The following is a 20,463-nucleotide window of genomic DNA, read 5'->3' as shown; positions in this document are numbered from 1 at the left end:
AACAGTATGTTTTTCTGACTCTTAAGTATTCATGCCAATGACAAGGCACCTCTTGCTTTTAATTTAGCATTGACTTTGCCCCTCAATACAAAATATAGGTTAAAGACAAGTACAGGAATACAAAACAATCTGTACAACTCTATACAAACAGTTTTACTTCACATATCACATAGAATTCAGCAGAGATCAAAAACAATGACTTTCTCCCTAACTCTTTTTTTTTTAATTTCATACATGAATTATTATTCGAATTAAACATTAGAAATTGCATGTAATAGGTCAAAAATCATTCTGTTAAGAAACTATTCAATTAAACTATTCCAAATAAATTTTTGGGAAAACCTTAATGATGGCCATGTATCGCTCACCTGAGTACCATTGCTCAAAATGATATGATCAAGTTTTGACATAGAGCACATAGGCATACACATTAAAAATCATCAGGATAAACATTTTCTTGTAACAGTCCCTTTTGACCTAGTCAGGGCCAATTTCCATACCAAGTTTGAGGGTCCTAGGCTCAAATGCTGCATTTTGTACTAACATGACTATTCCTTACCCTGGAAGACTTAAATAACATTTAAAACCAATCTCATTTGATGCTGCTGATATATATTCGTTTACATAAAATAAAGGGAGGTAATTTGTCATAAATTCAGTCAAAAGTTATCTACCCTGATTGTCTGAGTCCATCTGATGGCACAAATGACATTTCAAATCAGTATCTTCATTGGTTACTGAGATACACCCATTTTAATTTGAAACAAAGGGAGGTAATTTGATATAAAATCAGTCCACAGCTATCTACCCTGATTGCCTCAGTCCAGCTAAAGACAATAATGAAATTTCAAATGAGTTATATAGATATTTACTGAGATAAATCCATTTTTATTAAAATCAGGGGAGGTAATCATGCACTGGTATATGCATGTAGAAGATACAGAGTACAAGCTTATACAACAATATATTAGTAAAGTATTCATATCGATAAATGTTCAATCAAGAGTTACCTAATATGACTATTTCTTACCATGGAAGACATAAATAACGTTTCAAACCAATCTCATTAGAAGCTGCTAAGGTGTATTCATTTAGATAAAAAATAAAAGGAGGTAATTTGTCATAAATTCAGTCAATATGTACCTTCACTGATTGTCCAAGTCCACCTGTTGACATAAATGCAATTTCAGATCAGTATCTTCATTAGTTGTGGAGATATACCAATTTTAATTTGAAATAAAGGGAGGTAATTTGATATAAAATCAGTCCATAGTTATCTACCCTGATTGTCTCAGTCCAACTAATGACAATAATGAAATTTCAAATAAGTCCTATAAGTACTTACTGATATAAATCCATTTTGATTACAATCAGGGGAGGTAATCAGATATAAAATAACCCTGGAACCTATGATTGGATCTGAAAGATTCGTCATGGAATCCAAGATTTATCATTGTTGAAGATATTTTGGAAGTTTGTATCAAATCAAACCATAAATGAAGTCTCTATATGGCTGCAAAAGGCAAAATAGCAAATTTTGGACCTTTAAGGGGCCATAACTCAGGAACCCATGATGGAATCTGGCCAGTTCAAGAAAGGAACCAAGATCTTGTGGTGATACAAGTTGTGTGCAAGTTTGGTTAAAATCAAATCATAACTGAAGCTGCGATTGTGCAGACAAGGTCAAAATAGCTAATTTTGGCCTGTTCGGGGGCCATAACTCTGGAACCCATAATGGGATCTGGCCAGTTCAAGAAAGGAACCGAGATCTTATGGTGACACAAGTTGTGTGCAAGTTTGGTTAAAATAAAATCATAAATGAAACCTCAAACGTGCAAACAAGAAACTGTTGATGGACGCACGCACAGACGACGGACAACAGACGAAGGGTGATCACAAAAGCGCACCTTGTCACTATGTGACAGGTGAGCTAAAAACTGCATTTTCAAAGTGTTTCAGTGTATAAAACTACTACTTTAATATATTAATGTTTTCCTATTTCGGTCAACTCAATTTCTAAATATATACCTGAAATATGCTAGCTCCGTATGGAGTTCGCCATGCATTAAGCAAGTTGTCTTTACCCGTGCTGACAAACCATTTACCACAATAGGCAAATTTTAGAGAGAGTACACAACTCTCGTGTAGATGTAACTGATATTTATCTGGCTTTGTGTGGTGAAGTACCTCAACGTTACTACTCTCCATTCTGTAAAAAAAAACACGATTATACATTATATAGTGTCAATGATTATACAGTAGCCTAGTGGTAGAGCGTCCGCTTTGAGTGCGGGAGGTCGTGGGTTCGATCCCGAGCTGCGTCATACCAAAGACGTGTAAAGTGGTACTAGTAGCTTCCTCGCTTGGCGCTCAGCATTAAGAGGATAAGGCTAGGACTGGTCAGCCCGGTGTCAGTATAATGTGACTAAGTGGGGTATCATGCCATGTGTCTACGGCGTGATATTCCAGTGAAGCAGCACTATAAAAAGTTGGGCATTGTGCTCACTGCTACAAGTAGATACCGTTGTTTATATGACTGAAAAATTGTTGAAAAAGACGCTAAACCGAACACACACACACATACTGTAATATGCTATTTACACCTGTTTGTCCTTATTCTTTTTAATGACATTGCAATGAAAGCATAGAGAAAATCAAGTTATGTTTTAAGAAGAGACAACAGTCTTATTTTACAAACTTTACGTAATTACTAAAGTTACATACCCGACAGCTAGCCATTCACCAGTCGGACAGTATCCAAGGGAGAAAATCTGTGAACTGAAATCATGCTGCTGGAGTTGTCTACCCTGTAATAAAGAATTTTTACAATCTCCACTAGATGCATGCAGCAACAAGTCAGGGAGGTATGGATAGCGTATATGTAACATCAGCTGAAAATCTTATATGTGAAGTTAGAAAAAATGTTTTTCACTTAAAGTGCTATCAGGAGAAATGAAAATCTGAATGTCCAACCACAACATCTATACACTGGGCACTGTTTGTTCTTAATGAAAACCAAGAAATTATCATGAGGTTTGAAATAATGATGTGCCTGTTAAAGAAGTAAGCTGTTTCAAGTTTGTATTTATACTGTAAGACTGTTTTAATCTGTGGGCATCAAATTTATGTTGTTTATATTGTTCCAAAAATAATCATTTTTGGTTATTTTTGGGATCTTAATTTGTGGTTTTCAAGTTACAAAGATTGATTGTTAAATTGTGTTGGAATTTAATATTGCGAGTTGGAACAACTACAATAAGCTCTACTGTTAATTTCCTAATACCAATTAAACATTTCATTTAAATTTCTTATCCGAATTATCTCACAAAGCCTCAACTTTATACACTTTAGGTTTCATCTGTCATCATAAACATACCTCTCTGAGATCCCATGACCTAACCGTATTGTCAAGTCCACCCGTCCATAATTTTGTACCATCTGGTGATATATCTATACAGCTAGCGCCGTCTGTGTGACCTTGAAACTGCCTGACTAGTGTTTGGTTGTGAAGATCCCAGACTGCAATGTTACCATCACTACAACAACTGAAGCACACTTTGGAATCGGGACTTATAGCGAGGGCATAACATGCTGGAGCACTAGATGTTAATTCTGCCTTGATTCTTGGGGTAGGCTGAAAATAGATATTTATATTTATCAATATGCTTTAACTAATTATATGCTTAGCTAATTATATGCTAACATTAATAACAAATATCTTAATTAAAGCTGAGCTTTTGGAATGTCCATGAAACTTTCCAGTTAAACAGAGGTATGGAGAACATGTTCCAAACTCATAGGTCAAAATAAACACAACTTGTTAGTCAGAATCAACATAACTAATTGGTCACAATAAATACAACTTGTAGGACAGAACCAACACAGCTTATTGGTAAGAATCAATGTAACATGCTGGTCAGAATCAACACAATCTCTTGGTCAGAATCAACACATCTTTAAGTTGGTCAGAATCAGCACAGCTTGTTTTGTTTGTTTGTTTTGGGTTAAACGCCATTTTTCAACAGTATTTCAGTTATGTAATGGCGGGAAGTTAACCTGACCAGTGTTCCTGGATTCTGTACTAGAACAAACCTGTTCTCCATTAGTAACTGCCAACTTCCCCACATAAATCAGAGGTTGAGGACAAATGATTTCAGGCAAGATGTTTTTTATCAAATCCCCACGGAAAACATATCTTTCGCCCAGGGCTCGAAGTCACGACCCTGAGATCCATAGATCTGAGCTCTCCCTACTGAGCTAAACGGGTGAGCACAGCTTGTAGGTATGTCACTGTAACACATTGGTCAGAGTCAACGCAAGTTGTCAGAATAAATGCTCAGAATCAACAGAAGTTGTATATGGTTAGAATCAACATAAGATGTACATGCCTAGAATCAAAACAACTTTAAAACGATCAGAATCAATACAACTTGCAGAATCAACATGTCTTGTAGTCAGAATCAACAAAAACTAACACAACCTGTCTGTCGTGTAGGTCCTAGAACTTCTTTATAAACTACACATTGCCTTTGATCATTACAAATTTTTTACATAAAAAATCATTAAGCTCTCAGACAAGATGGATATCTCAAACAATACCGGCTGATTTTCTAGCAGATATATAAAACAAGTCATTAAGACATGTATGGAATGTGATGCCTCTATTGTAATGTCTTTTCAATTAGGAAAGTTTTTTTCTGCCTGCAGCTGACAGGACTTCAAATTTTGCCACATTGCCTCTTTCATTCCAGAATCACTGATTTTATCTTTGTCATTTTAAAATTGTCATTTTGTCTTTCACTTACAGCTGTGTCTGTCAAAACATGGATTTTTGCTTCAAGAAAATAATGAAAAATTGTTAACTTAAAACATTCCAAAGGGCAGCTGTTCCAGCATTACTAATATAAAGATGTAACATATGCATAATAAAATAAAAATTGCTGATTAAATGTATTTTTAATAACGCTAACATTACAAAGAAAACTCGATAATCTGGTGTTTTGCTGACAAACAGTATCTAGCTGCATCACGATAATGAAAAACATCACACCAGTGAAACTTATCTTACCTTTATATCTATATATGATACTAACAAAAACTAAAATTAAAATGATCTTATCATAAACATGCAAACACTATTATTGGAATACAACATAACAAGATAAGATCAAAATATTGTGTTCAATCTATTCAGCAACAGGCAGTGTTTCAGAACATTGTTTTCAACGTGCAGTGAAGCAGAAACTCCAAGCTGCCCTGTCTGAACTGACAAAGTTTCTGTTAACTCCTACCATAACTACTGTTCCTCATGAAAAAAGTGGAAGTTATATCTTCCCAAAGGCCATTTAAACAGGATTATAACTTCAAAATAACCAAAATGTGACCCTATATTGCCATTATACATTTGTACCACACAGGCTGTAGCTGTTAGAATATTCTCTGACAAACTGACAGAAACAAGTATGCTGGAACCTTGGACTTTGACTTACTGACCCTATTAAACTATAGGGTTCATCTACTGACCATAGGCAATCCGGCAATGACGTCTGACCACTGTAAGTTCAAGCATATTCTAGTTATTAATCAAAAACCAGTCTCACAACCAACAGACCAGAGTAAATGCACGTTCTCCCTCTTCCTCAAAAGGGATGTCAGAGAAGGTTAATAGAGAGCAATGCTTAAAGAATAGTTACCGCAGCTAGATCCCATATCGACAAAGTGCTTGCCTCCCCTCCTACAACCAGTGTACGACCATCTTGTAACAACTTTATAGACCGGATATAGTTATCTCTTTGCTGAAATTAAATGATAAAACTTGCCTGTAACACCTTTTACTAGAACATGATCGAGCAATAAAATTTCAATTCAGGAGGTTCGGTCCCAATTAGTTGTTAATTACTGTTGTTTTTGAACAAAATAATATTCATATATAACAATTCCTGTGATGCCAAAAATATTATCTGTTCATTACTTGAAGTGTGACTTCAAAATATCTGCTCATTTTTGGACGGTGCTGTTAATGGTTTCTAAGAGAGTTCTTCTTTTGAAGGTTAAAAAAAAGCTGGAATTTTCATAGAACTTATAGCATGTTTGTTTGCTCTTAAATCACTGTATAATGCGTGGTTTGAAAACTTTATATCTTGAAGAAATAACAAGGTCAAATACTTCTATAACAGTGGAAGGTCAAATACCACTAAAACAGTCATATAACATTTAAATACAAACTAAGGATATACTGAAAGAGTACTGGTATAATATTAATAAGTGACATTTGGTACCAGAGGACTTACCAAACAATCTAGAAGTACTTACCAAACAATCTAATTGTGAAATAGGACTTTTGTTTCCAGGCTGGCTTATATCCCAAACCTTCACACAACCCTGTAATCACAGTATAATATATTGTAGTTCATGTTGTATGAATGCAAATCTGAGTACAGAAGAAGTACACAAATATAAGCTACACACAATGAATTATCAAACATTTTGCTGCAACAATCATTTAGCGGCACAAGCTAAGCTATGCACTTAAATATATAATAATCATTCAAATTTTATTCTCATTTATCAAGAGAATGCCCAGCACAAATACATCGTAATGAACGCATTTTAAGAACAAAACTGAAGACTGTCTACATTATCATTTATGTAATATTGCACACATTTATCTTTCAAAGTATAAATCCTAAACATTTCATTATTTAATGTTTCCAAAACCTATGCAACATAAAATACACCTTATTTCATTCGTTAAAATTTGTAGAATTCCTCGGAAAGTGCTGAGCGCTAAACTGTTGTATCTTGTTCTTTATTTATCTATACAGTCGACATCTTACTTGCGACCACCTCTATTAAGCGATTTTTGAATTAAACGACCAGTCAAAATCCCTCCCAAACGTTTTTAGTACATAAATTCATTCCATTAAACGACTTTTTTATTAAACGACTAGCGACCACATTAATGTAGTCCCGACCAGTAAATCATTCGACAAAAGTATCTATTAAGTGACCGGGTACCAAAATTCTACCGGGCATTTCTTCATCTGTGTAATTAGCGAGTACGTTTTGCACGTGACTGAATGCAATTAACCTTTGTATCAGTCGTACTGACAAACAATCTAGCCATAAATTTCACGGTTTGTGGACTTGGAAAACTGTTCGCGATGTTAAAACTGATTTTAAACCATACATGTATGTTCATAAAAAATACAGTTACATTAACAGTTAAAATAACTTTTTTTCATCTGACTGAACTTCATTAAGAGACCATTCCATTCAGAGACCACTTCTTAGCAGTCCCTTGTGTGGTCTCTTAATACAATGTCGACTGTAGTTACAACAGTTTCGCAATGAGCCATGAGCCTACCTTTCCTCCAGTGTACACGTGTCTTGTGGGGTTACTGATGGTCACTGCACACACCACTTCACCGTGATTTAACGTGTTGATTTGCCGAGCATGTCTCGGTATACCAGGACCAATCAGAGCATCCGGTGGAAATGGTACAGGCTGCATCTGTCCGTCCGCGCTGACATGGAATGAGTAAGCTCTGAAAAATGTGACACAAACATCATTCTAGTACTTATACTGAAACTTGCTAAAACAATTTCTACAGACCTTAAGTTAAAGGAAACCAAGTGAACTATACTGACTGACTTAACAGAAATTTGGTAAACAATAAAGTTGAATTAAAATTTCAGTAATAAAAATCCAAAGTAAGAAAATTTGATGCAACATTAACTCCCTAGAAAAATTAATGCTAATGAATTTTAATAATTGACTGATAAAGCTAGAGCTATCACTAAATGTAAAACAAGAGATCACAGAGTGATCTTGGCGCCCACCAATGTGCCATTTTTGAGTGTTCCAAATTTCAAGACTTACTGACTACCTCAAGGTCAAATTTCATTTCCGTACACAACACTGTGCATGTGGTCCAAATTCAAAAGCTGTAGCTTGAGAAATGTGAAAGTAGGTCACCAGGTCAATGTCAAGGTCAAAGTTTGTTTCAGTACACAATCCTATGCATGTGGTCTAAATTTGAAGCCTGTAGCTACAGAAATGTGAAAGTAGGTCACTAGGTCAATCTTAAGGTCAAAGTTCATTTCGGTACACAAAACTATGCAAGTGGTCCAAATTTGAAGGCTGTACCTTGAGAAATGTAAAAGTAGGTCACTAGGTCAAAATCGAGGTCAAATTCTATTTCGGAATACAAAACTATGCATGTGGTCCAAATTTGAAGCCTGTACCTTCAAAAATGTGAAAGTAGGTCACTATGTCAATGTAAAGGTCAAAGTTCATTTTGGTACAAAAAACTATGCATGTGGTCCAAATTTGAAGGCTATAGCTTGAGAAATGTAAAAGTAGGTCACTAGGTCAAAATCAAGGTCAAGTTTTATTTCAGAATACAAAACTATGCATGTGGTCCAAATCTGAAGCCTGTACCTTAAAAATGTGAAAGTAGGTCACTAGGTCAATGTAAAGGTCAAAGTTCATTTCGGTACACAAAACTATGCAAGTGGTCCAAATTTGAAGGCTGTAGCTTGAGAAATGTAAAAGTAGGTCACTAGGTCAAAATCAAAGTCAAATTTTATTTCAGAATACAAAACTATGCATGTGGTCCAAATTTGAAGCCTGTACCTTAAAAATGTGAAAGTAGGTCACTAGGTCAATGTAAAGGTCAAAGTTCATTTCGGTACACAAAACTATGCAAGTGGTCCAAATTTGAAGGCTGTAGCTTGAGAAATGTAAAAGTAGGTCACTAGGTCAAAATCATGGTCAAATTTTATTTCGGAATACAAAACTATGCATGGGGTCCAAATTTGAAGCCTGTACCTTAAAAATGTGAAAGTAGGTCACTAGGTCAATGTGAAGGTCAAAGTTTTTTTCGGCACACAAAACTATGCATGTGGTCCAAATTTGAAGGCTGTAGCTTGAGAAATGTGAAAGTAGGTCACTAGGGCAAAATCAATGTCAAATTTCATTTTGAAACACGGAACTACGCATATGGTCCAAATTTGACGCCTGTACCTTCAAAAATGTGAAAGTAGGTCACTAGGTCAAAATCAAGGTCAAAGTTTTTTCCAGTGCACAAAACTATGTATGTGGTCCAAATTTGAAGGCTGTAGCTACAGAAATGTGAAAGTAGGTCACTAGGTCAAAATCAAGGTCAACTCATGCCAAGGTTCATCTTGCCACTCAAAAATATACAAGTGGTCCAAATTTGAAGGCTGTAGCTACAGAAATGTGAAAGTAGGTCACTAGGTCAAAATCAAGGTCAACTCGTGTCAAGGTTCATCTTGCCACTCAAAAATATACATGTGGTCCAAATTTGAATGTTTTAGTTATTGACAAGAACATTTTAAAAGCTTTTCCCTATATAAGTCTATATGAACCATGTGACCCCCAGGGCGGGGCCATTTTTGACCCTAGGGCGATAATTTGAACAAACTTGGTAGAGAACCACTAGATGATGCTACATTACAAGTATCAAAGCCTTAGGCTTTGTGGTTTGGACAAGAAGATTTTCAAAGTTTTTCCTTATGTAAGTCTATGTAAACCATATGACCCCCAGGGCGGGGCCATATTTGACCCTAGGGGTATAATATGAACAATCTTAGTTGAAGACCACTAGATGATGTCACATACAAAATATCAAAGCCCTAGGCCCTGTGGTTTTGGACAAGGGGTTATTCAAAGTTTTTCCCTATATAAGTCATTATAAACTATGTGACCCCCAGGGCGGGGCCATATTTAACCCCAGAGAAATAATTTGAATCATCTTGGTAGAGGACCACTAGATGATGCTTCATACCAAATATCAAAGCCCTAGGCTCTGTGGTTTTGGATAAGAAGGTTTTCAAAGTTTTTCCCTATATAAATCTATGTAAAATATAGAAATAAACAAAGGGCCATAACTCACTCATAAATTGTTGAACCAGTCTGATTTTCAGGGGGACACAACTAGGGTACCAATACATCATTCTGACAAAGTTTGGTCAAAATCCCCCCAGTAGTTTCTGAGGAGATGCGATAACGAGAAATTGTTAACGGACGGACGGACGGACCACGGACGCAGAGTGATTTTAATAGCCCACCATCTGATGATGGTGGGCTAATGACTTACGGTTTCCCTCCTGGAATGTTTCCGTTTAACGCAGGTCTTGTATGAGGATGAAAGTCCTGAAGAAAACAAAGATGCTTCAATTACTATCAAACCATTAATATTTGTGTGGGACTAATTTTGTGGACCACGGATGTGTGACTTGAAATGGCAGCTACCATTCAAATTTCAATTAATTTTATGTTCAAAAGCTGATGTGTTTGTTCTGGGTTTAACACTGTTTTTCAACAGTATTTCAGTTATGTAACCTTACCAGAGTTCCTGGATTATGTACCAGTACAAACCTGTTGTTCGCAAGTAACTGTCAACTTCCCCACATGAATCAGCGGTGGAGGACAAATCATATCGCCATGGAACAGCCATCTTTTTGGCCATTAAAGGCGTATGCTAGAATTCCCTGTATATGAGATGGGCGAAAATTTTCCCAATAACAGAGTTTCTTTAAACTTTGGATATTGAAGGACAATCATCTAAGAAACAAAAGAATGCAATAAAAATCATAGGTCACCGGATTCGAAAAAGAGTTATCTGCCCTTGAAAATGTCATTTTTTGGGGAAATGACGTTTTCAAGCGCAGATAACTCTTTTTTGATACCGGTGACCTATGATTTTTATTGCATTTTTTTGTTTCTTAGATGATTGTCCTTCAATATCCAAAGTTTGAAGAAATTTTGTTATTGGGAAAATTTTCGCACCAAATTCTAGCATACTTCCTTAAGCGATTTTACAGTATGTATTTTACTGTATTTATATCATGAATAGGTACTGATATAGATTACAAGACAGAAGCATTATCTAAAAGCATCGTAATATCTACTAAGTATACTTTCTACTGAACTATAAAATTCTACAATTCAATAAAACACACTTTACCATTGAATAATTAAGGGAAAATAATTAGACATTCCAAATTAACATAAAGATAAACAAGGAGATACTGTGAAAAAATTTGGCCTATTTTTTGCAAATTGTACAATGAAATAAATGAAAAACTTTTGTTTCTCATTTGGAAAATATTCCCAGTCAACATGAAATTCTGGATTTGAATACTGTGAAATCATTAATATTCGTGGGGGACTAATCCTGGATTTCGTGGTTGAGTCAATCCACGAAATTTAATCCCAACGAACATGTAAAATTCCCATTCATTTCATGTTCTAAAGTTGAAATCCACGCATTCATATCCCCATGAAATTGCCATTTTGACCAAAACCACGAAATTTCATGCCCACGAAATTAAATGATTTTACAGCAATCCTTTTTTTTTTTCACCCCCCTCCCCTCTCCTAATAAAAACTGGTATCCTCTTAACACTTTTCACTGGTGGGTGAGTGGGAGAGGTTTCAACTGTGTGTACTCCCCCTGTGAGAACGAATTGTAATATTTATTTCAGAATATACAACAACAGAATTACCATAGGAGCTCTAGGATAGTTGCTGAGTGCGTTAGGTGAGATGTTGTTGACATGAGATCCGGAGTAAGCTGGACTCAGGTCAGATGGCATGCTCGGCCCTGATGATGGCATGAATGGATATCCTGCGGCTAAATAATAAAGTAAATGTTCTCATTCAATAATATAAACCTATCTACACTCTGAAAACTAATTCCTGCATTTTTTTTTTAAATTTCACTTCCTTAACAAATATGTTGTATTCCTAACTGATGAATTGTCAATGCTCAGCTACAGACAATGGCTCTGAATTCTGAAATAAATGGTGATACAAAAATCCTATGCAAGGATCACTGATGACAGATATGTATCATAAATTGAACCTAAAACAAGGTCATATCACAGACAGATATTGCTCAGGATATACCATAGCCAGAGACAACCCTTTGCTCAGGATATACTATGGCCAGAGACAAACCTTTGCTCAGGATATACCATGGCCAGAAACAAACCTTTGCTCAGAATATACCATGGCCAGAGACAACCCTTTCCTCAGAATATACCAAGGCCAGAGACAAACCTTTGCTCAGGATATACCATGGAAAGAGACAAACCTTCGCTTAGGATATACCATGGCCAGAGACAACCCTTTGCTCAGTATATACTACGGAAAGAGACAAACCTTTGCTCAGGATATATCATGGTCAGAGACAAACCTTTGCTCAGATACACTATGGCCAGAGACAATCCTTTGCTCAGAATATACCAGGGAAAGAGACAAACCTTCGCTCAGGATATACTATGGCCAGAGACAACCATGGAAAGAGACAAACCTTCGCTCAGAATATACCATGACCAGAGACAACCCTTTGCTCAGATACACTATGGCCAGAGACAATCCTTTGCTCAGAATATACCACGGAAAGAGACAAACCTTCGCTCAGGATATACCATGGCCAGGGACAACCCTTTGCTCAGGATATACCATGAAAAGAGACAAACCTTCGCTCAGGATATACCATGGCCAGAGACAACCCTTTGCTCAGGATATACCATGGAAAGAGAAAAACCTTTGCTCAGGATATATCATGGCCAGAGACAACCCTTTGCTCACAATATACCATGGCCAGAGACAACACTTTGCTCAAAATATACCATGGAAAGAGACAAAACTTTGCTCAGGATATACCATGGCCAGAGACAAACCTTTGGTCAGAATATACCATGACCAGAGACAACCCTTTGCTCAGAATATACCATGGCCAAATGACCCTTATCTCAGAATACATCATGGCTAGAGACAAGAAGGAAATTTGATGAGATGATAGGGGCAGTTGTGTGAAATAAAACATTCACCTAAAAGAAATGCTGATGGTGACTTCATGACAAGTACAATAGCTCTCCTTACTCTTTAAGCTATCAGGCCAAAACTCATGTTTAACTAATGAATAACCAAAACCTCTGCATGGGTTATCCTTTAACCTGCTTATGGCTAGTGATTTGGCCTTTGCGAACACCCCTTCAAATTATAAATGGTACTGCTCAAGCTGAATGATGGACCAGTCCATTTTAGAAATTTAGCAGGCTAAAGGTTAATGTCTGATAAGAGTTCAAATGTGAAGGAATTTATGTACGATGGCATTAGACTGAACATTTATATATCCAAGTGAAGATAAGCAGGTCAACATGCATCAGGTAGAAATAAACTCAACCCTTACCCTGCTAAGATTCTATAATGAACTTATCCATCTTTCAATCTGTACAGTCCCATTAACTGTTAAAAGGGGTGTTTACCAAAAAGATACTGGCTGAATAGCAAACAGTGCAGGTCATGATCAGACTGCACGGATGTGTAGGCTGATCGGAATCTGCACTAGTCGCAAAGGCAGAATAAATCGTGTCCAGCATGATAAGGGTTAACATCATGTGGCAAAATCTGACCATACAATGGTATCTCATATGTTAATCTTGTAACATAAAACACTTGATTTTCTTATTTACTGACAAGAAAGTAGAGCCATGTTAGATTAATTAATAAACATCATTAACTGTTTCATGGTACCATATGCACTTAATCATTGTTGGTAGACATACCTAGATGTGGTGGTTTTAGCACGGCCCCAGGTTTGAGAGGTGCAGATGGCCCAGGAGTGGTACTTCCTGAACTTGTTGGAGTACTTGATTTAGGAACAGGTGTGGCAGCTTTTTCACTCTAAAATACAAATATTACAGTCTTTAACTACATTCAAATATAATTAAAGTTACTACAATGTACTGTAAAATCATTTAATTTCGTGGGCATGAAATTTCGTGGTTTTGGTCAAAACCGCAGTTTTGTGGGGATATGAATTTGTGGATTTCAACTTTTGAACATAAAATGAATGGGTATTTTACTTATTCGTTGTGATTAAAATTCGTGGATTGACTCAGCCACACGAATATTAATGATTTCACAGTATTCAACGTTTGAGAACAAATGTCAACCTTTTTATGTTTATTTGATTCCGATGAAGAGTCACTATGTGGGCTAGCACAATCTTGATCTATACAATGGACACAGCACAACTTTCATGAAAAGACCACCTAAAAGAAGGTCAAAAAGTTTTCTCTTAGTACAAGCAGTCCCTTGAAACAACATATTTGTTCTTTAACAACACAAATAGGAACTGAAAAAGTGGTCTTTTCATGCAAGTGTTCTCTTAATAGTTCAAGGTCGCTCAAGAAATTTTGACAATAGTTACCTCTTTATTATGTTTTATTTGATGCCGACAATCAGATACGACTTGGACTAGCTAACATGATCTCCATCTATTCTAGTAGTGGATAGTTACCTCTTGATTTGTTTATCAAATGCCAATGATGAGGAGTCACTGTGTAGACTAGATTGATCTCTATCTATACAAGTAGTGTATAGTTACCTCTTTATTACGTTTATCTACTGCCAGTAGGAGTCACGACTAGACAACCTGCAGCTGATGGCAAGTCACTAGGCAGACTAGCATGTTCTTAATCCATACAAGTAGTGGATAGCTACCTCTTTACTGTTTATTTGATGTCGATGACGAGTCACTACATGGGCTAGCATGAACTTAATCCATAAAAGTAGTGAATAGTTACCTCTTTATTATGTTTATTTAATGTCGAAGAAGAGTCACTCCATGGACTAGCATGAACTTAATCCATAAAAGTAGTGAATATTTACCTCTTTATTATGTTTATATGATGCCGATGATGAATCACTACATGGACTAGCATCCTCTTAATCCATAAAAGTAGTGGATAGCTACCTCTTTATTATTTGATGTTGACAATGAGTCACTACATGGACTAGCATCCTCTTAATCCATAAAAGTTGTGGATAGTTACCTCTTTATTGTTTATTTGATGCTTATGATGAGTCACAACATGGACTAGCATGATCTTAATCCATAAAAGTAGTGAATAGTTACCTCTATATTGTTTATATTTGATGCTGATGATGAGTCACTATGTGGACTAGCATGATATTAATCCATGAAAATAGTGAATAGTTACCTCTTTATTATGTTTATTTGATGCCGATGATGAGTCACTACGTGGACTAGCACGATCTCGATCCCGCTCCTCTTTTTTATGGTTCTCTATGACTGAAGTTTTCATCTTCTCACGAGGTGAAAGATCACCATTCATAGGTGATGTGTTCTCCTGCAATCAGAGTATTGTATGTGCCATTATCTATTTAGATGACTGGCTGAAAAATACTTTATAATCAATCTAACAAGCCTCAGACATTAAAGACTAAAATATTTAGCAGAAGCCATAATATATACATTTGCTCAAGTAAAAAGTCTGAAGATGGTAAAATCTTCCATTTCAGTAAGCACCAGTATAATGTCTGGTCCATTTCATCTTATGCTTGGGGCTTCCAATAGAGCTGATGCTTCTAACTGTAGACAGAGGGACTTCTTACTTACAATCATCTGGATTTCTTTTCACCTCATTTTTACCTCATTTTCATAACCCAAGGTCAGAGTTTGAATATTCTGAACTGTATGTAGGTACCAAAAGAGTGGTAACAAGGATCTACCATATGTTTAAAAACAGGTAATATGGCAACCACATCAGACATGGCAGTGAAGATCAAATTTTCACAGACAGTAAGTAAATACACACTGTTGGACTCCTAGTCTGTGATTTAAAAAATCTCTCCACACCGATACACACACCTGGCTTAAACATGTTTATAACCCATCTACGAACACTGCATGAACAGTTGCTCGTACACAGTCATACAAAATATAATACAAAGATTTATGGTTAAAACAGACTGACAGACTGGCAGATACAACATATAAGTGAGATTACATCATCAAACATACTCTTTGTACAGGTAATAATTGGTGACTGTGATACACGCATGTAAAAACTTTAAGTGAATATAATTACCCCTTCCTTGCCTACATCAACAACGAGATCTGCATCACTTTTCTCCCCGTCACTTTCCTGTAACACAAATATACACACGTGTTGTTACATTGTGTTTAATGTAACAATGCTTGTTTTACATCACATACATACATGTACACAAATACCTTAATACGTGTTCAATAAAACATAGGTACAGGTATATTTTTTGTAATTAATAGGTCTGTGACATACAAATGCACACTTCAAATAATACAAGACCTGTTTAATGTCCAAATAACATCAAGTGATATGTTGTAACAACATTGTTTTCTGCCTTAACCAAGTTAGAAATGATCTCAGGCCATATTTTGTAGAAGCTGTACTTCCGACAAATAATTTGAAAAAAAAAAGAAAGATTTTACACGTCTATTTAAGATAAATAAAAAACTGTCCCTATAAACTCTTTTTGCTCTTATTGTCCTCATAAACTCCTTTTGTTTTTACTGTGCCCACATACCCCTTCTTTTCTTATTTCCCCTATAAACCCCTTCTGTTCTTAATGTCCCAAAATACCTATTCTGTTCTTATTTTCCCAATTAACCCCTTCTTTCCTTCCTGTCCAAACATAACTCTTTTGTTCTTACTGCCCCAAAAACCCCCTTCTTTTCTTACTCTCCCTATAAACCCCTTCTGGTTTTACTGTCACCACACAACTTTTCTGTTCTTTCTGTCCCAAAAACCCCTTCTGTTCTTACTTTCCCCATAAACCACTTCTCTTCCTATTTTCCCCATAAACCTCTTCTTTTCTTACTGTTCCCATAAACCCCTTCCGTTCTTCCTTAGCAGAAAGCTTTTCCTATGGAGTTTACTAAATGTTGATTTCCTTGGAACTAACCCATTGTTTCTATCACGTGTAACCTTTTTACCATTCTCCATAATATAAGAGATCTGACTTCATAATATCTCTAAGTTATTAACTTTTATACTTTCAAACAATGTAATATTGATAGTAAAAATTTCCATCAAGTGTAACTGTTCACACCTTGACTATCTCAACTTGTTACATCAATCAACTTTGGTTCAGGTTTCAGGTAACTTTTTGTGCTAATCTCAAATTTCTTCATTTCCGCAAATAAAGAGTTTTTATAAAACTCACAACAATCATTTTCTTGTTACGATTTACTGCCTATAATTACCTTCTTTTGTTAGCGAAAGTTTCTCAAAATTATTAATATAAAATCATGCAATATTTAAACAGATTTTCCGTAAACAATTGAAGGGACACAGTTTCACGGAATCGTATCTCACATATAATTATCTCTACTGTTTAATTCACTTTTTCTATAATGAGGCTTTTTCTCTGGACTTCTCATAAAATATACTACAATTCATATCACGCATCATTCTAAAGAACTCTAAGGGTGGGGTATAGGAACATTACACGAAAAACCAATTTGATAGATCAAACAATAGGTTACAGTTTTCAGCTTTTATCAACAATAGTTTGTGCATGTTTTGGGTTTAACACCATTTTTCAACAGTATTTCAGTTATGTAATGACAAGCAGTTAACCTAACCAGTGTTCCTGGATTCTGTACCAGTACAAACCTGTTCTCTGCAAATAATCACCAACTTCCCCACATGTATGAATCAGAGGCTGAGCACAAATGACTTCAGACACAATGTCTTTTATCAAATCGTCACAGAGAACATGACCCCGCAATCCGTAGATCTGTGCTCTCATTACTGAGCTAAGCGGGAGGGCTCTCAACAATAGCAGATGACTACCAAAATAAAGAAACTTTAAATATTTTTCACAATTTTCTTTAAGTTTCATAACTAAATAATAGTTTATCTTGTAGTGAGGACAGAAAACACGTGTACAGATATATCACAGCAGCTGGATATATGTTTAATTTAAAATATCTGACTTTTTAATCATTTATTATTATCTTGAATATGTAGGTGACAGTAAAACAGAGAATGTAAATGAGCAGAACCAGTGAATGAGAAATGTTGTAGATGAACTGCCTATTAAAAATATCAGGCTGTTTCAACATCAAATTGACAGCTTCCATCTGTTTTTAATGAGAATTTAAACTACCCTCATTAAAAGAAAGAAAAAATACGTATATAGTTTTTCTCGGGTTAAATGTTCATTTTTATAATAGTTCATGTTCGATTATAACAGTTTTTCACTGACATGGTAGGCAACTTGCACACCTATACGACTACCTTGAGCCCCTACTCTCTCTTCAATTCCTTACTGCAATGTAGGATTATATAACCATAAATGCTTTGCAAATGAAACAGCATCTTGCTATTCAAATTTTATTTGATTTTTTTTTTGACGATTGTGCTTTAATTATCAAACTTGATACTAGCTGTTTTCATTATATAAAGGAGAATGTACAAGAACACGTTTTCTCATTTCATTCTACTATTTTGAATGTATGAGATTGCATGATGTATAGTCCCTACTATAAATGACTATCACCAGATGTTCTCAGTTTTCTATTATTTCTATCATATCTAATGATAACTTCCTGTTACATATAATATTTTCAATACAATAACACATATATTCATTTTCATACAAAACATTCTCAATACCATAAAGGATTTCCCTAAGGTTTCACGTTTTATTTTAAAAATAGTTCCCTACAGATGAAGTGTATACCTACTGATAACAGACAGTTTGAGGTTTGATGCAAAACTGCATTTATTTATGTAAGATTTCTTCATTTATTTCGAGCAGCGGAGGCAACCTCAAACATTCTGCGGTTATTAATTTGTGGCGAGACGCTATAATTAGAGACAATGGTTTGCATCAAATGATTTGTAGCTGACAATGTATTCATATTATACACTCACTGAATGGTTTGCCGGTCAATAGTATTGACTATTGCCCAAGGGATGGAGGATCAATAGTGATGACTATTAACCTGAAAGTGCTTTATAATATCAGAAATAAATCTCAGTTAGTTATTTTTTCAGACTTTGACACTAGCCCTACAAAATATGGCACTAAACTTTAGACTAGTCATACAGCACAAGCCATGTACTTAATTCTTACTACACTTACAGTGCCCTTATCATCTGGTCTTCGCTTTTTTGCTGGTTCGCCGGAGACATCTGGCGGTGAATGACTTCTAGGCCTGTACTTGTCTCGGTCTGCAGGTGAAGCTGAAGATCTCTGATAATACAAAATTACTTCACTTTAAAATATAGGCAATATATTTATGTACTATATAATAAATCAAAATATTCTATATCATCACTTTATCCATGCATGGCTTAATTACAAATACACATTAAAACAATAATTATGTCTACCAGGCAACAAGGATGAATTATACTTGAATGTCATGCTGGTGTCACTCTACTCATGTCACTCTGTTTGTGTCACTCTGCTTGTGCAACCCTACTATGGTTCCCTTTAAGTTCCCTTAAAAGGATCTCATTCAAAATCAGGCGACCATGCCTCGGGTGTCTCCAACCAGTACAAGGGTACAAAAACATGAATTTTTTACTTAGCCTTTGCTGCTCTGTCTCCCATGTCAATTTCTCATTCATTCATAATCCCCAAACTCCATGCATAATTCAAGAGTGGTGTTAAATTTCAATAGAGAGTTGCCTCCCTTGGACCACAGCTTGTGTTATTGGCAAAGTAATTATAGCCTCTCGCCAGACAACCAGACCAGCATTTCAACATAAATCCCATCTAATGTGATATTGATTTTCTGTACAATATAATCCCTGAGCAGCGTTCTGCCAGTAGTGCTAGAGAAGTGTTTGCAGGCAGGCATTAGTAATGTCACACCAGCCTCCATTGTAAGAATGGGGAGAGAAAAAAACCTCAGCAAAAATCTCTGCATAATCATCACACCAGAGTTGGAACTGGTTCAGTAATTACAGACAGTTTTAAACATGTGAAAGCATTCATGTCAATGAGTGTTTGTTTATCTGTAAGACTTGAAAAAGATAGCTGTATGTAACTGGCAGATATGTAAATATTTATCTCCACTTGTGTTAAGATGAGGGATTCAGTGCAAAGTCCAGATCTTGATTTCTGACAGAATGTGGAGAAGAAAAAAAACAGCTAATGTGAACTACTGCAGTGAAAAAAACGAGAAGCTGTGAGATTATCTTCACACAACACCTGAACATCTGTTCATATTTGCCATTGTTTCGACTTTTATAGATCCCTAAAAGTCAAAGTGTAAGTAATTTAATTGTAGCAGACATGAGACACCATTTTCTCTTGCTTCAAACACTCATAAATAATCTGTAAGTCTTCACACTTAAACGACCATTTTGCAAAATGATGCTTATTTCTTTCGTTTTTACTATTTGAATATAAAAAATATAAAACACATGTATGATCAATTTCTATAACATGCTTCATACATCAATATACAAAAATCCAGATTTTCAAAAAAAAAAAAAAAAAAAAATCTACCAGATGGTCGAATTCACAACACGAAGACCCTGCAAATAACTAACACAAGCGAAACCCAGTACAAGACTACTTGCCAAAAAATAAGCCCACTGGCTTATGATGTT

The 20,463-nt window shown here is 35.7% G+C and overlaps 1 protein-coding gene across 1 annotated transcript in view; it reads right to left on the bottom strand.

The window, feature by feature from the left end:
- Nucleotides 1–20,463, bottom strand: part of LOC123566370 (transducin-like enhancer protein 3-B) — a 71,773-nt gene that overhangs the window by 6,169 nt on the left and 45,141 nt on the right. Inside the window, exons 8-19 of the mRNA XM_053549946.1 lie at nt 18,983–19,093; nt 15,937–15,993; nt 15,046–15,195; nt 13,606–13,723; nt 11,536–11,663; nt 10,125–10,180; nt 7,367–7,547; nt 6,313–6,381; nt 5,694–5,795; nt 3,377–3,634; nt 2,725–2,807; nt 2,029–2,209 (exon numbers count right to left, since the gene is read on the bottom strand). Of these exons, the coding sequence (XP_053405921.1) occupies nt 2,029–2,209; nt 2,725–2,807; nt 3,377–3,634; nt 5,694–5,795; nt 6,313–6,381; nt 7,367–7,547; nt 10,125–10,180; nt 11,536–11,663; nt 13,606–13,723; nt 15,046–15,195; nt 15,937–15,993; nt 18,983–19,093 (1,494 nt within the window). The remainder of the gene's footprint in view (nt 1–2,028; nt 2,210–2,724; nt 2,808–3,376; nt 3,635–5,693; nt 5,796–6,312; nt 6,382–7,366; nt 7,548–10,124; nt 10,181–11,535; nt 11,664–13,605; nt 13,724–15,045; nt 15,196–15,936; nt 15,994–18,982; nt 19,094–20,463) is intronic.

The sequence above is a fragment of the Mercenaria mercenaria genome, chromosome 8 (genome assembly GCF_021730395.1).
Source record: "Mercenaria mercenaria strain notata chromosome 8, MADL_Memer_1, whole genome shotgun sequence".
NCBI classification, from domain to species: domain Eukaryota; kingdom Metazoa; phylum Mollusca; class Bivalvia; order Venerida; family Veneridae; genus Mercenaria; species Mercenaria mercenaria.
Note: the sequence above shows the minus strand (reverse complement) of the source record. Positions and strands in the feature narration are given on the sequence as shown.